This window comes from Corvus brachyrhynchos, unplaced genomic scaffold (assembly GCF_000691975.1).
Source record: "Corvus brachyrhynchos isolate BGI_N302 unplaced genomic scaffold, ASM69197v1 scaffold14, whole genome shotgun sequence".
Lineage (NCBI taxonomy): Eukaryota > Metazoa > Chordata > Aves > Passeriformes > Corvidae > Corvus > Corvus brachyrhynchos.
The window spans coordinates 17,939,987-17,952,732 of record NW_008239110.1 but is presented as its reverse complement, the minus strand read 5'-3'; the positions used below and the strand labels follow the sequence as shown (position 1 = coordinate 17,952,732).

The 12,746-nt window shown below is 39.7% G+C and overlaps 1 protein-coding gene across 1 annotated transcript; it reads right to left on the bottom strand.

The window, feature by feature from the left end:
- Window positions 1-8,989: 8,989 nt before the first annotated feature.
- On the bottom strand, window positions 8,990-12,360 carry RPS12 (ribosomal protein S12). Its single transcript, XM_017739542.1, has 4 exons — window positions 12,208-12,360; window positions 10,406-10,508; window positions 9,839-9,940; window positions 8,990-9,084 (listed from the first exon to the last, which is right to left on the bottom strand). Exons 1-4 carry the CDS (start codon window positions 12,339-12,341, stop codon window positions 9,022-9,024), a joined length of 402 nt encoding a protein of 133 aa, XP_017595031.1. The 5' UTR covers window positions 12,342-12,360; the 3' UTR covers window positions 8,990-9,021.
- Window positions 12,361-12,746: the final 386 nt, after the last annotated feature.

The window sequence follows — 12,746 nt, the reverse complement described above, 5'->3', positions numbered from 1 at the left end:
ACCTCCTGCCTCGCCGGGGAAGCGCCGCCGGCTCCCTGGGAATGCGCCCGACACCGGCACGCCAGCCAGCCCCAGCACGGTACCCGAGACAAGCAGAAGGGAGTTTGGGGTCCCCGAACTCCCAAACGGGACTATTTCCCCATTCTACACTTCTGGAAATTACAGCTCATAAACTACAGGCACCCATGAAGTCCTGCCAATCTGAGACCCTTCTAAACTGTATTTTTCAGGACGACAGCACGCTTGGTAGCTTTGTACACCTAAACCAAAACGTCCGTATGTGTGAGAGCATTAATCATTCCCAAAGAACAAAGCACTAGCAAGGTGGTGCATCCAGGGACTGAAAACAAATCATCAGTGAACATTTCCAAGGAACTTACCAACCTCCACACAGGAACTTGGTGGCACAGACAAATCTTCGTCACCATTTTTAACTATAAAGCCACAGTCTTCCTCTTGGTTTATTGGGGTTTGTTTTGAGGGGGAGGGTGGGTTGGTTGTTTGGTTTGTTTTATACACAGCAAGCTTCAGCCCAGTAGAACATTCTGTAGATATTCTTAGGTTCTGCTGGTTTGCCTTTGAATTTCCTCAGACAACTGTAGAAACAACAGCACATGACTGCATGCTTAAAATCAAACACACTTGCCAAGAGACTTGAATAGGATGGCCTACACAACTTTCTTTTCCCCCTAATACTATCTTGAGCTTTGTAATCTACCTTTAAAATGGCACGTGGACGTGTATGAGTGCATGTATCTTCTTTCTTCCACTCTTGTCCCTTGACAGTTGTTCTACCTGTACTTTGCCACTCATTTTATGGATTATTATTGGCAAGAAATCAAGGGTGAGAGAGGGTCATCTCGAGGCTCACTACCAGATTGTCTCTGTGTCACTGACTCAGCCTCTTGCAATTGTTTCTCTCCCTCTACCTGCTATTAACCATGGTGACCAGTCTGCCTCTACTTTCCCACACAACCAATCCTCTCCTTTCACCCTCATCTGGAAGTGCTCCTTTTTCTCTTCCAACACTTTCCTATTATATCACAAGTCCATGAATGGAAACACACAAACATCCCAATGAAAATACTATAAGAAGTTGGCTAAGGTTTAAAAAAAAGAAAAGTAGTAAATAAACCCCCATCAAACACCTCAACAAGTCTCAGAAATAATTATGTTGCTTTAGCTAAAGTTTAAAAAAAATTGAGATGGACACTCTACAAGGAACAATTTCAGGACATGGAAAAAAAGCTTAGCAAACTTCTCAACAATGTAATTGGGATCTTATGGGAAGGGCTGGCTAACAGTATCTACACTCACAACCATACCAGCTCAGTCATCAATGGCATGATGGGATTCATCATAATGACATCCAGAGGGCATTGCAATTTCAGCCCTGTTCCTTGGTTGTAGGCTAGTTTGACTAAAAGTTTTTCTTCTCTTCTTAATAGAAGAAAAATCACTCAAAGTTCATGTCCAAACAATAGTTTTAAGGGTGTTTCCACACAATTACAGGTAGATGAGGCACACATATTGCCAATAGCTTTTATCTGAAAAGGACATGTATATGGGCTTGAGGGTCAGATAGAATGATAGTGCTGTTCACAATGATCAAAAAAGGATCAAGACATGCTGTTTTTAACAGAAAATGTTAAAAGCTGTCATGCCAAGTTTAAAACAAGGGGGTAGATAACCATGAGGGAAGAGTCAGAACCAGCTGAGATTTTTATTTAGAGCAGTGGAAGTCAGTCTCTGCAGAAACAGGATTTGAATTTACATGTTTTTTTCAAGTACAGTAGCTTGCTAAGTTCCATGCATGTAAAGGCAGTTCTTGTACACGTGCTGACAAACATTCTATTTTGCTGCTCTGAAAACAGCAAAGATGAAGGGTGTTACTTGAATTTTGTCCATTCAAATAAATGGATGAAAAAGAATATATACCATAGCTCTAGTGACATATGTACACTTCTATATATATGGGTATCTGAGGGTGTTTCATTTTTTTGTGGAGAGGTTCTACAAAACATGACCTCAATTCCCTTAAACACATAGTCTTAAAACTAGAAACCGTTTTGTACCCCCCCTCCACCCCATTTGCCTTCCTAAACCTGTCCTAAGCATCTGTATTATGTTATCCAACACTCTGGCTGCTAACAATACAATCAATACAAAAGGTTATTTAGGGGTCACAGCTTTTTTTCTGTCCTTGAAATACAAAGCTTATTTTAACATGGATTTGAACTTTTTCACTGAAGAAAATGTCTTCAAACCACTCAGGTGAGAAGAAAAAAAAAGCATACTGGAATTACGATTTTTTTTTTTTAGTATGAAAAAAGGTAATTTAATAAACATTTTTCTGCGCATCTACATAAAATACATTTTTTCAGTTTCACAACTTGATTGTAAAATTTTATAGGGCAGGAACCTGGCATGCCAGGCAGTGACATAAATGCCTATTTCAGCACTTTTGAAAAATAGTATCTGTCTGCTTACACATTAGTATATTTTAGAACATCAACATACAAACTCTACCGTTCTGCTTTAAAGAGTAAAACTTAGCTTATCTTAGACACTAGCCTTAGTCAGACTACAGCAAAGACAGATTCCTGACACTGACTGAGCTAGAGGACAAGCTAGGTTGATTTGTACCTAAACATTTTCCCCCTTGTAGGAGGGAAATTGTGTTGCTCAGAGGTCTCAGTGAAAATATTTTAAATACTTCTGCTTAGGTACTATAAAAAGTACCCCCAATTGCTTCTGAATTGGAAGAGGGGAAAAGCTCCTCAAGACAAAGTGATTTTCAGATTAGTTTCCATTAGTTCATATACTATAACACAACTTGGACACTTTCAGAATGAAAAAGAGGAAGCATGGTAACCAATGGCTGATAGGTGTATCAGATATTTGTATAGTGATTTACATCCATAAAAGATTGTATCATAATTTAGATTAGATCAGGTACATGAAGCAGTTGATGTGCACTTAGAGATTTTTGTAGTGGACTTTCATACAAAAATAATGCCAGTGCACCAAAAAATTATGAAGGTATGTGGGATCATTACATACAACACATACTAACCACTCCATCTGCTCAATTTATTAAAGAGAATCTCAAAACAAACATTTGCTTGCTGACCAATGGCTAAAAACATTTCTATTTACTTAAATGTCTACACCATTGAAAAAATAATTTGCCATTACTTCTGCTTTCCTTAAGGCTAAAAAAAACAAACCACATCTGTGCTCACCTAACATCCGCTATCTGGTTCAATGGTCTTGATGCCTAAGATTTTTAGCTTTTTATATTTTTCATATATTTATAACTTTGTAGATTACTAATGCATGGCTGTAGCTCCTAGTACTTTTCCTATCTTCTTTCCCTGCATTTAGGAACAGTAAGCTAACCTTCTAAACACATTCCTAAAATATTGTTTAGTCTTATTCCAAGAAGAGAACCAACTACAAGGATGTTCTGTTTTCCAACCAGAATCTGCACTAGACATAACAAAAGTGGGAAAAAGAAGCCCCCGGGCTGCTTCCAGTGGGGCAGGACCCCAGGAATTATTACCTAACCAACTAACCTTTTAATTGGATAATATGATAGGTATACTAATCAACTAACCTTATAAAAATTGTAGAATTACTGTTCTATGTGCGGTTTTCACCATACTGTGTACATGAAAGCTTTCAAGTAAAAGTTCACTTTTATATTATCACTCTAACACCGTTTGGAAAGATCAGTTCTATTTTCCAGACAACAGTCTAACAGAAATTACAAATCCTACTAAGGCTTCACATTCCAAACACATCATCTCCAAAAGAGGTCTTCAAGGCTGACAAACTGATGTATGTTCAGTTCCTTCACATCACTGGATGAGAGACCTTTTCAAAGTCTCCAGGAAAGGGAGCAGGTTTCAGGGATAATGCTTGCACCAGCTTCAGGAACACAGACACATGAGGAACACTGGGGTGCAGCTGACATAGCCAGGTTTTCCAAAACAAACAAGGAACAAAACCAGACAGGTAGAGGCAATCCTAAACCAGAAACATTATTAAACAGAAAATATTGGGGCCTATGCCTAACTTTTTACAGGATATTGTGTGGTTTAATATTAAATGTATTTTTTCTATATGTGGGATTAGTTCTCACCCTTCATAAAGTACTTAATGCATTGAATAAAACAGGAAGATATACTCTTCTCTTAGCAAAGCAGGCAAAGTAAACAATGGTCTCCAAATTAATGGCTGAAGCCCACAAGAGTGCTTGTGCAGCGTGGAGATTTGCTGCTGACAAGCCCTGATCGCCCAACACTTGTGCTACTGCAAAACACACCAGCATGTTACAACAGGACCCCACTGTGAGCGAGCTGTCCTAAAATGAAATGACCTTCAAGTGAGCTCTCAGGCTCACACATCAGAAACACACCCTCTTTTAACCAGAACCAGCACAGAGCAGACTCCAAGGGGCTGACACAGTAAAATATGCACTGTCATGGGAAAGAGGGGGGGTCAGGTATAACCAACTCCCCTACAGGAGCCACAGTCAGGCCCATGACTCCATCAAAGTAGGAGCTGTGCAAATGTGGTGGTGCTGCTGCTGTTCAGATACTCAAGCTTTGTGACCCACAGCAAAATCCGTAACAGACAGAAAACCAGCAGTGGCCCAGGTGACACACAGGTGGTTCTAAAACAAAATGAGCTTAAATGTTTTCAAGACTTTTTTAAATTATCACATAGGATGTTCTCCAATGCTCTCTGGAAGTCTCTACTTGACACCTTCACAATTGACTTCCCAGAATTTCTTCAAAAGCCTTCATTTGCATTCTACTTCATGGTGAAACATAATTTAGGTCTGAAAACAACTACCCTTCCATACAAAACCACCCAAGCCCGCTATTTTAGTTCAAAAAAACCCCTAATTCTGATGCTTCTGCCAACCAAAAGCCACAAAACATACATCATTGAGCAAACCATTCTGTATTATCCCACTTTCAAAAGGAAAACATGCAAGTGACATTAAATATGATCAACAGCAGAGGAAAAGTCAGGGTCAGTCCTGCACCACTAACTCCAAAGTCTCTAATTTCCATTCCCATGTTAATGCTGTCTAACCACACCAACTCAGGAGATCAGTAATGTATCTTTTAGGCAGGGGGGCTGCAACCTCAAGCAGAATCCCAAAGCCTACATCTCCAAAATCTTATCTAAAATCCTGCAGGACATATCAAAATCAGTAAGTCTTCTACAGTTAAACATCCTTGATCAAGAAAGCATGGAGGTACTGGATCTCTTTAGTCTACAAATCAGACGCCTCAGAGAAGCATTCGCTGAGTGATGCAGTATGAAGAACCACCAGCAATCACTCCTTTGCCTCAGCCAATTTAAAAATAAAATAAACTTTTACCAAATACCAAGGTGAATCGAGGCTTGGGTGGAATTTGGTTCTCAGGAAGTTTTTGAAAATAAATCAAACACTTGGGATAATCTTAAGTAAAAAGCCTAATGCAAATTTAATCAGTTCTCCAATGCTTACCCTGCAGAGGTTCCACGGTCACTTCCTGTAATGTTTCATTTCCTGGAAAAGCCCTAACTTGATACTTAAGCATTTTGATAAGAAAATTTAGATTTCAACCTAATTCCTTCTGACAAAAAATGTTTAGGAAGTGTTGATTCTATTCCAATGAAAATAACTTTGCATGAAAAGATGTCATTCCCTAGTATTAATATTCATTGCTATGTAAAATGGTAAGGTGACATTTAAACACAAGAAACATTCCTGAACATTTACTGCACATTTAATGAGGTATCATTCCACTGCAGCAAAAGAAACACTGCCTAACAAACTTGCTTGCAAACTACAGCTCTCCCTACTTGAACCCTACTTGAAAAGTTCCTAGGAGTTAACTGGTCATACTTCATAGTAATTCAGAGGAACATTGCCATTCCACTGGCATAAATCAAGCACAAAAAACATTTTGATGATGTTATTTTTCTCACACCAAGCTAAAATGTGTTAAATGGCTATTTTGTAAACCTAAACAGTTTGTGTGAGCTGGACTCAATTTACTTGCAGGCTTAACATGCATGAATTAAATCATGGAATAAATTAGGTTGAAAGAGATCATGGTTTCAACTGCAAACCAAACAGTGCCAAGCCCACCACTAAACCATGTTCCTAAGTGTTACATCTTCAAGTCTTTAAACTGCCTCCAGGACTGGTTATTCCACTACTTCCCTGGGCAGCCAGCTCCAATGCCTGACCATACTTAATACCCAGTCTAAGCCTCCCTGGCCATTTTCTCTTAAACTGTAACTTGCTACTTAGGAGAAAAGACCCCCACCTCATTGCAACATTTCAGATGGTTGCAGAGAGTGGCAAGGTTTCCTAAGCCTCCTCCAGGCCAAACCCCAGCTTCCTCAGTGGCTCCAGACCCTTCACAAGATTTGCCATCCTCCTCTGGACACACTCCAGCACCTTACGGTCTGTCATCTGAGGGCCCCAAAAGTGAACTTCATGTGAATGTTCACAGAACATCTTTTTGCTTACCCAGCATATCCTGCCTCTCCAGAGCGCTAAGAGGTGGATAGGAAAGCTAGTAATGGTACCAAAATGTGTATTTTGAATCAGATTTCTCCATAAATATTGGGGAAATGAAAAAGGTAACTACCTCAGGTATTACAGTAGGCATAGAACATTCCACATGCTCTAAGTAAAATACTAACAGCCAGACACCTTCTTCAGAACTTTTACTGAAGGCTATCCGCTGTTTACTCATCCATTTCAGTGGCAGTTCCTTGTCTCTTCACTCCAAGATCATCATCCTAGAATTACAATTCACCAGAACGTATACATACCTTCCAATATCCTAATTTTTTCAGTAGCAAATCATAAAATAGTCCCCTATGTGTTGGTATGAAGTGCTTCACATCACAAGACATCAATAGTAGGTGTGTGAGAAAAGAGATGTGCCTTCTCCATTCCACTAGGTAATATTTTTGTCAAAAATAACAATGAAAAGCCATATATTTTTGCCAAAAAGCCAAGCATTTCAAAAAGCCATTTGCTTGCATCTTTTTACCCACTATTCAGGAGAGGCTTATTGAATCACACATTTATTACACTGCATCCAGAGATGCAAGGAATTAAAACTACTCTCAACAGGTAAAAAATGTTCTAGTAGAAGCATTTTCAGGTAAACAAATTTTAACCTCAGCAACACACATGCCACTGAACTCAAGTACTGAGCTCCACTTTTAGATGCCAATTCCCTTTGTGAATTAAACTGAATGTAAAAGCCAGACAAGGAAAAGCAAACTATAAATCCCATGAGACTCCTACCACACCTTCAGACAATTCTTTCTACAGAACGTAGATACAAGCATTGTAAAAATATGAAGAACAAATTGCAAAACTATTTTATCTAAAAATCTTTGGAAGATGCAGTTTTTAAGACCAGACAAAAGATGAAGCATGCTTTGGTGTGCTTCTGTATATGAATCATATATTCAAAATTATTAACCAAACTCACCTGAAAAAGTTCTTTCAATATTTGTCTTTTAACTCTAGTCAAGAAATATTCTTAAAATTATCCCTATTCTCAGTATTGAGAAGCCTCCAGTAGTTTAATGAAACAGGATCTGCAACTAAGGCTCCTCTCTAGAGATTACTCCTGTAACTTCAACTAAACATTTAAACAACTATAGATTCAGCATTCAAGAAACATGTGTACATTTGAGCTAACTTCTCTTAATTTGCAATACTAGCTCGACATTAGTTGTAAAAACTACCTTAATGGAGAATTTCAGAGATGAGACTGAACACACAGCTTAGCAAAAGGATATAGACCTTGCAGACTTGAACAGGTGACTTCATTGAGTACACCTGAAAATATTAGAGAAACCTCTCCAACAACCCAAGTCACCAAGATCAAGTTACTATAAAGCTGGGACAGGGCAAAAACTAAGAGACCCTTCAAGAGCCTAAAGAAGTGCTGTAAGAGAAGTGCATCTGAGCCCAGCTGGAAAACACGCCTGTCTTCACTCTCACACTTATGACCAGGGATATCACAAGGGGTTAAAAACCACAATGAAAATTTAAGTTGAAGTGCCTGAAAACAGATAAACATTCCCATCTGCTCAGCCACAGGCGCTCAGCCCCACATAACTCACATTCATATCTTACACATCAGCACAACAGAGCAACTCCTTATGACTCACTTCACTTAAGAGCTGCTCTGCAGAAAATTTAAGACATATAAAAGAACTTGCAGGAGAGAAACAAACCATACCTTCCAGTCTAAATCCCTTGTTTCTAAAAAACAAAAAACTGACAGAAACAAGTTTTGAACATCAATTAACTACTACAGAAACCAACACTGGGCAAGTTAGGAGCTCAACACTGCCTCATCTGAGCAAGTGAGAACTTAACTACTTGGCTACCCTACCTACAGAGAACTACAGAATCAATCTACATGACAATACTAGTTAGAAGATGCTATCACTCACAGTTCAAGGCAGAGGAACAAGTAGAACACATCTTGTGTCCATTAAGTTCCCTAAATAAATTAAGAAAGCATTTATAGAAATCCTGCAACATCTCAGAAGATTTGGGTGACAGTTAAGGCCATTATCTTCATTTGTCTCAGCAGAGGGAGCCAAATTTTTATCACGGATGCAGCAATACTTTAGACAAGTTACTCAGAATCCTAGAAATACAGACCAAAGCATTACCAAGCAAGGACAGTAATCAAATGTCTGCATTATTGCAACTTGAATCTGTGCCATGCTCTAGCTGGTAACTTCTGGGGTAGGAACAGCAAACAGAATTACCCTAAAATAAGAATGGCAGGGATCCCCACAATCTTTTCAGCAAACTGACAGAGTTAAAATACTAATAAACTACACCAACATTTGCTAAGTTCTTGCATCTTCTGATGCTATCCTTTGCAACTCAAAAGAACTGTTCCACAAACACCGAATCATTAATCACACATACACTAGACTGGTTCAAAATTTATTTGTCATTCATTTCTTGCACTTGAAGTACTCTTCGATGACATCTTTGGCCTGAGATTCCTTGCCATAGTCCTGTAACACAAAATAACCCATTAACATACAGACCCATCCTAAATTTTACAAACTGATTTTTTACAAGAACAAATGGGATTCTGACACTTTATCACAAGGAATTTCCAAAATTCCACACAAGTAAGCTCAAGCAATCTGCCAGTTTTTCCCTTGTTCTTTAGTAAGGCTACTCAGATAAAGCACTGTTCTATTTCATTCAAATATAACACCCATTGACAGGGATGCAAACAAAACCTTTTCGGCTTAAAGAAACTCAAGCCAAGTATGTGAAAAAGTAGCATAATTATGAAAATGCATGCAGAAGACACTAGTCTTGATTGTGAAGATGTAGCCATCTCTTGGGACCTCAGAGACCACAAAGTCTTCAAGGCTCGTACTGTGGCTTTATTTTGCCAGTGTTATTGTGAAATAAGCTCCGCAAAACATTTTCAAGTTGAGCGGACATGCTGAACTGGCATTTTTTTCTGAAGCAAAGCTTCCTATCCTCTAAGGTAGGACTTTGCTTTTAATGATTATTGGTAGGTAGGCACAGATACTTTGAGGACTCAACCATTAACTCACAAAATGTATGAGTATATAAACACAACAGGGAATATAAAACATGAAAGTGGCTTATGTTCACTATCAACAATATAAAGCAACTGTTTAAAAAAAAAGATTTAGGAGCTGTATTTAACGGTTCCTTACGTAAAGCAACCTTGAGTACACTACGTACTTCAGAAGTCAAGAAATAAGACATAATTAGCAATCTTACCTTGACAACCACACAGCTGCAGCCCACCACTTTGCGAGGCTTTCCTTCTCTGTCGATCTTGCAGAGACCCACCCATTCGCCCAGCTTCTTGTTGTCATCAACCTGTGCAGGGCATCACATCACATGAGAACTTGCCATTTCTGGCATACCAGGGTCCAAGCCCAGCAGCTGCTGTACTGTCAGAAGCATTGGGTAACGGATGGCTGCTTTCCTCACAGGCATCAGCAGAGGGAGCCAAAGTATCATCATCGTACAGCATGAGCCTCCCTGGAGTCACAGGGACCCTCCTCCCACACTCCCAGCAACAATTCTGTTTCTTATTCAACAGGACACCAGAATTCACTTTTAACTGTGCAAAATAACCAGTCTATACCCCTTGCCATTTACATCCACAGGTTTTTGCTGTGCCAAAATGGCAATCACACAGAACTAGAACAATCTGCTGCTAAGGGAAATTCTGCCTAGGTAAGCCATACGCAGAATTACAGCAGTGTTCTAAAGGTTCAGCTCTCTACATACTGAAATAAGCATAACTGTTCCAAACTTGTGTCTTAAGTTGCCACTCACCTTTATTAAGTTGATCTGATGTTCTGCACAGAGTGCTTCAACTAATTTTACATATGTGGGTTCATCACAATTTGAAGCCAGAACACAGAGATGGGCTTGGCGTCTAAAAGAAAATGAGAACTGACAGATGTTACTTCAGATACTACCTGAAGTTTCCTGATCATCAAAACTGAAAATAACTGAATTCAGCACATGCATTTCTAGAGAACCACTTCCTAAGTTTTAATTTTTGGTTACAAGACACCATAAGCTTCTGAAATACTAAATATACTTTTGATGTGATTTGTCACTTTTTATGTTTGTCATACATATCTAACAGGTTATCCATACATTGTTAGCTTTATCCTCAGATTCTATTCTCATTTTGAGAGCTTCTAAAAATCCCACTAAATAAATTCTCAGCCACTGAAAAAAGATCTAATGACTGGATAAACACCAGGTCCCCTAGAGAACTGGTGTCATTGCTACAAAGCAACCAAGTTACAAGCTGCTTTTTCTTATTTACCACAGGTTACAGTAATTTAACATTAGAATTGTAAAAACTAAAAGCTTGAATTTCCATGTCAAGGCGTTATAAGTTCTTCAGAACAATCTTTTCTACTTACGTTCAAAGAAGCTGTTATGACAGGGCCCCAATTCTAATTAGCATCTTTGTACACTGTGGTACAATCTTAAGATACCAAAGGGATACCTGACAACAGAGAGAGCTGAGTAGGTCTTCTATGCTTAACCTAATGCAATGTGACCTCTGCAAAGTCAGTTTTTCCTAAAAAGACCTTCTTTATCAGGAGTGTCACCAGAATGCCAGAAACGTTCTCAAGTAAGAACCATCACACACAAACGTGTACAACCTCATACATACATCATCCTTTTTAACACAATGTCACTTATGAAGCTGTAGCTGAACTCAGAAGAACTCATACAAACTGGTTGTCAGACACACAAGTTGTATTTCTCTGCCCTTGTTTAGTGCCTTGTCTCAGAGGTTTCTGCATACAGGTTTGTCAGACAGCAGTTATCACTCATAGGACGAGTGCAGGGGTATCCGACATACTGAAGTCATCACCCAAACACTGCAGCTTTACATTTAAGTAGCTTTTTCTCTCAAGGAAAGTATAGATTTGCACATAAACACACAGAGGTGTGTATGTATGCCTATATATATAAAGATATACTTTGCCCTTTAAAAGACCATAACTAACTACCCCATGGCTGACACCTAAGAAGCTCAATACTGTTTCGATACTGCACCTTGACAATTACTTACTGTTGCAACACACCAAAAAAAATTAAAAAAAAAACTTAAAGAGTATAAGAAAGCTATGAATTTAAGGCTTTTTCATAAAAACATAATCAACTCTTCCAGGTTAAGTGTGAAATACATATTAACCCGATTCAAATTTTACAAAGCTTTGAGACGACTTTATCACTTCTCAAAACGTAAGGTTCCTGAGCCCCAGATTTTCATAGCTACAAACAGCGAACACCATTCCATTTTCTTCACAAAACCCATACACCCACACAAAACACTCGATGGCACTGGGGCCACAAAATGACAGAATGTAATACACCAGATGCTGCTGTTCTTGAATCATCGAGTTTAGTTCCTATATTTTAAGATCCCACTTTAAGACCCCAAAACAGAGGTTACAAAAGACAAAAGTTACTGGCAGAAAACTATAATCTTAAGTAAGTTTTAAACTGAGCACCTGGACACCACTGCAGGTGTTCAATATACCTCATCACAAGGTCTCACCCAGTTTTACTATTCACAGCATAGAAACTGGTGACACCACACTTACTTGTCCAAGGCTTTGGCTGCTTCACGGATACCGCGAGCAAGGCCATCATGGATAAGTGCGGTCTTCAGCACTTCTTGCAGAGCCGTGTTAACATCCATTACACCTCCAGCAGTAATGCTAAAGAGAAGACACATAATGTTCTGATCGCGCCAACACGTTACAACTAAAAGCAAAAGCTTCCCGTTCACCCGCAAGCATCCAGCCATTAAAAAGTACAGATAAGCAAGTTAAAGAACAAAGCCAAAGCGATAAGTGACAAAGGATGAACGGGAAAGAAGCTAAGGCATTAAATCCTCCTGGCGAACCACCGGGCCGTGCTATCTCCATGCTCCTTTAAGGGACACGAGGGCGCCAGGCGCCCAGAGGCCCTGCCTGGCGGACCCAGCGCCCATCTCCCGGCCTGCAAGAAGCATGCAGCAGCACCACGCCGGGGCCTGTGCACATGGCACAGCCGGAGCTCCCAAGCCCGACGCGCAACGGAGCGACCCGGCCCCTCCGCCCGCCGCCCCCGACGGCCCAGGCCCTGCTCACCCTTCCTC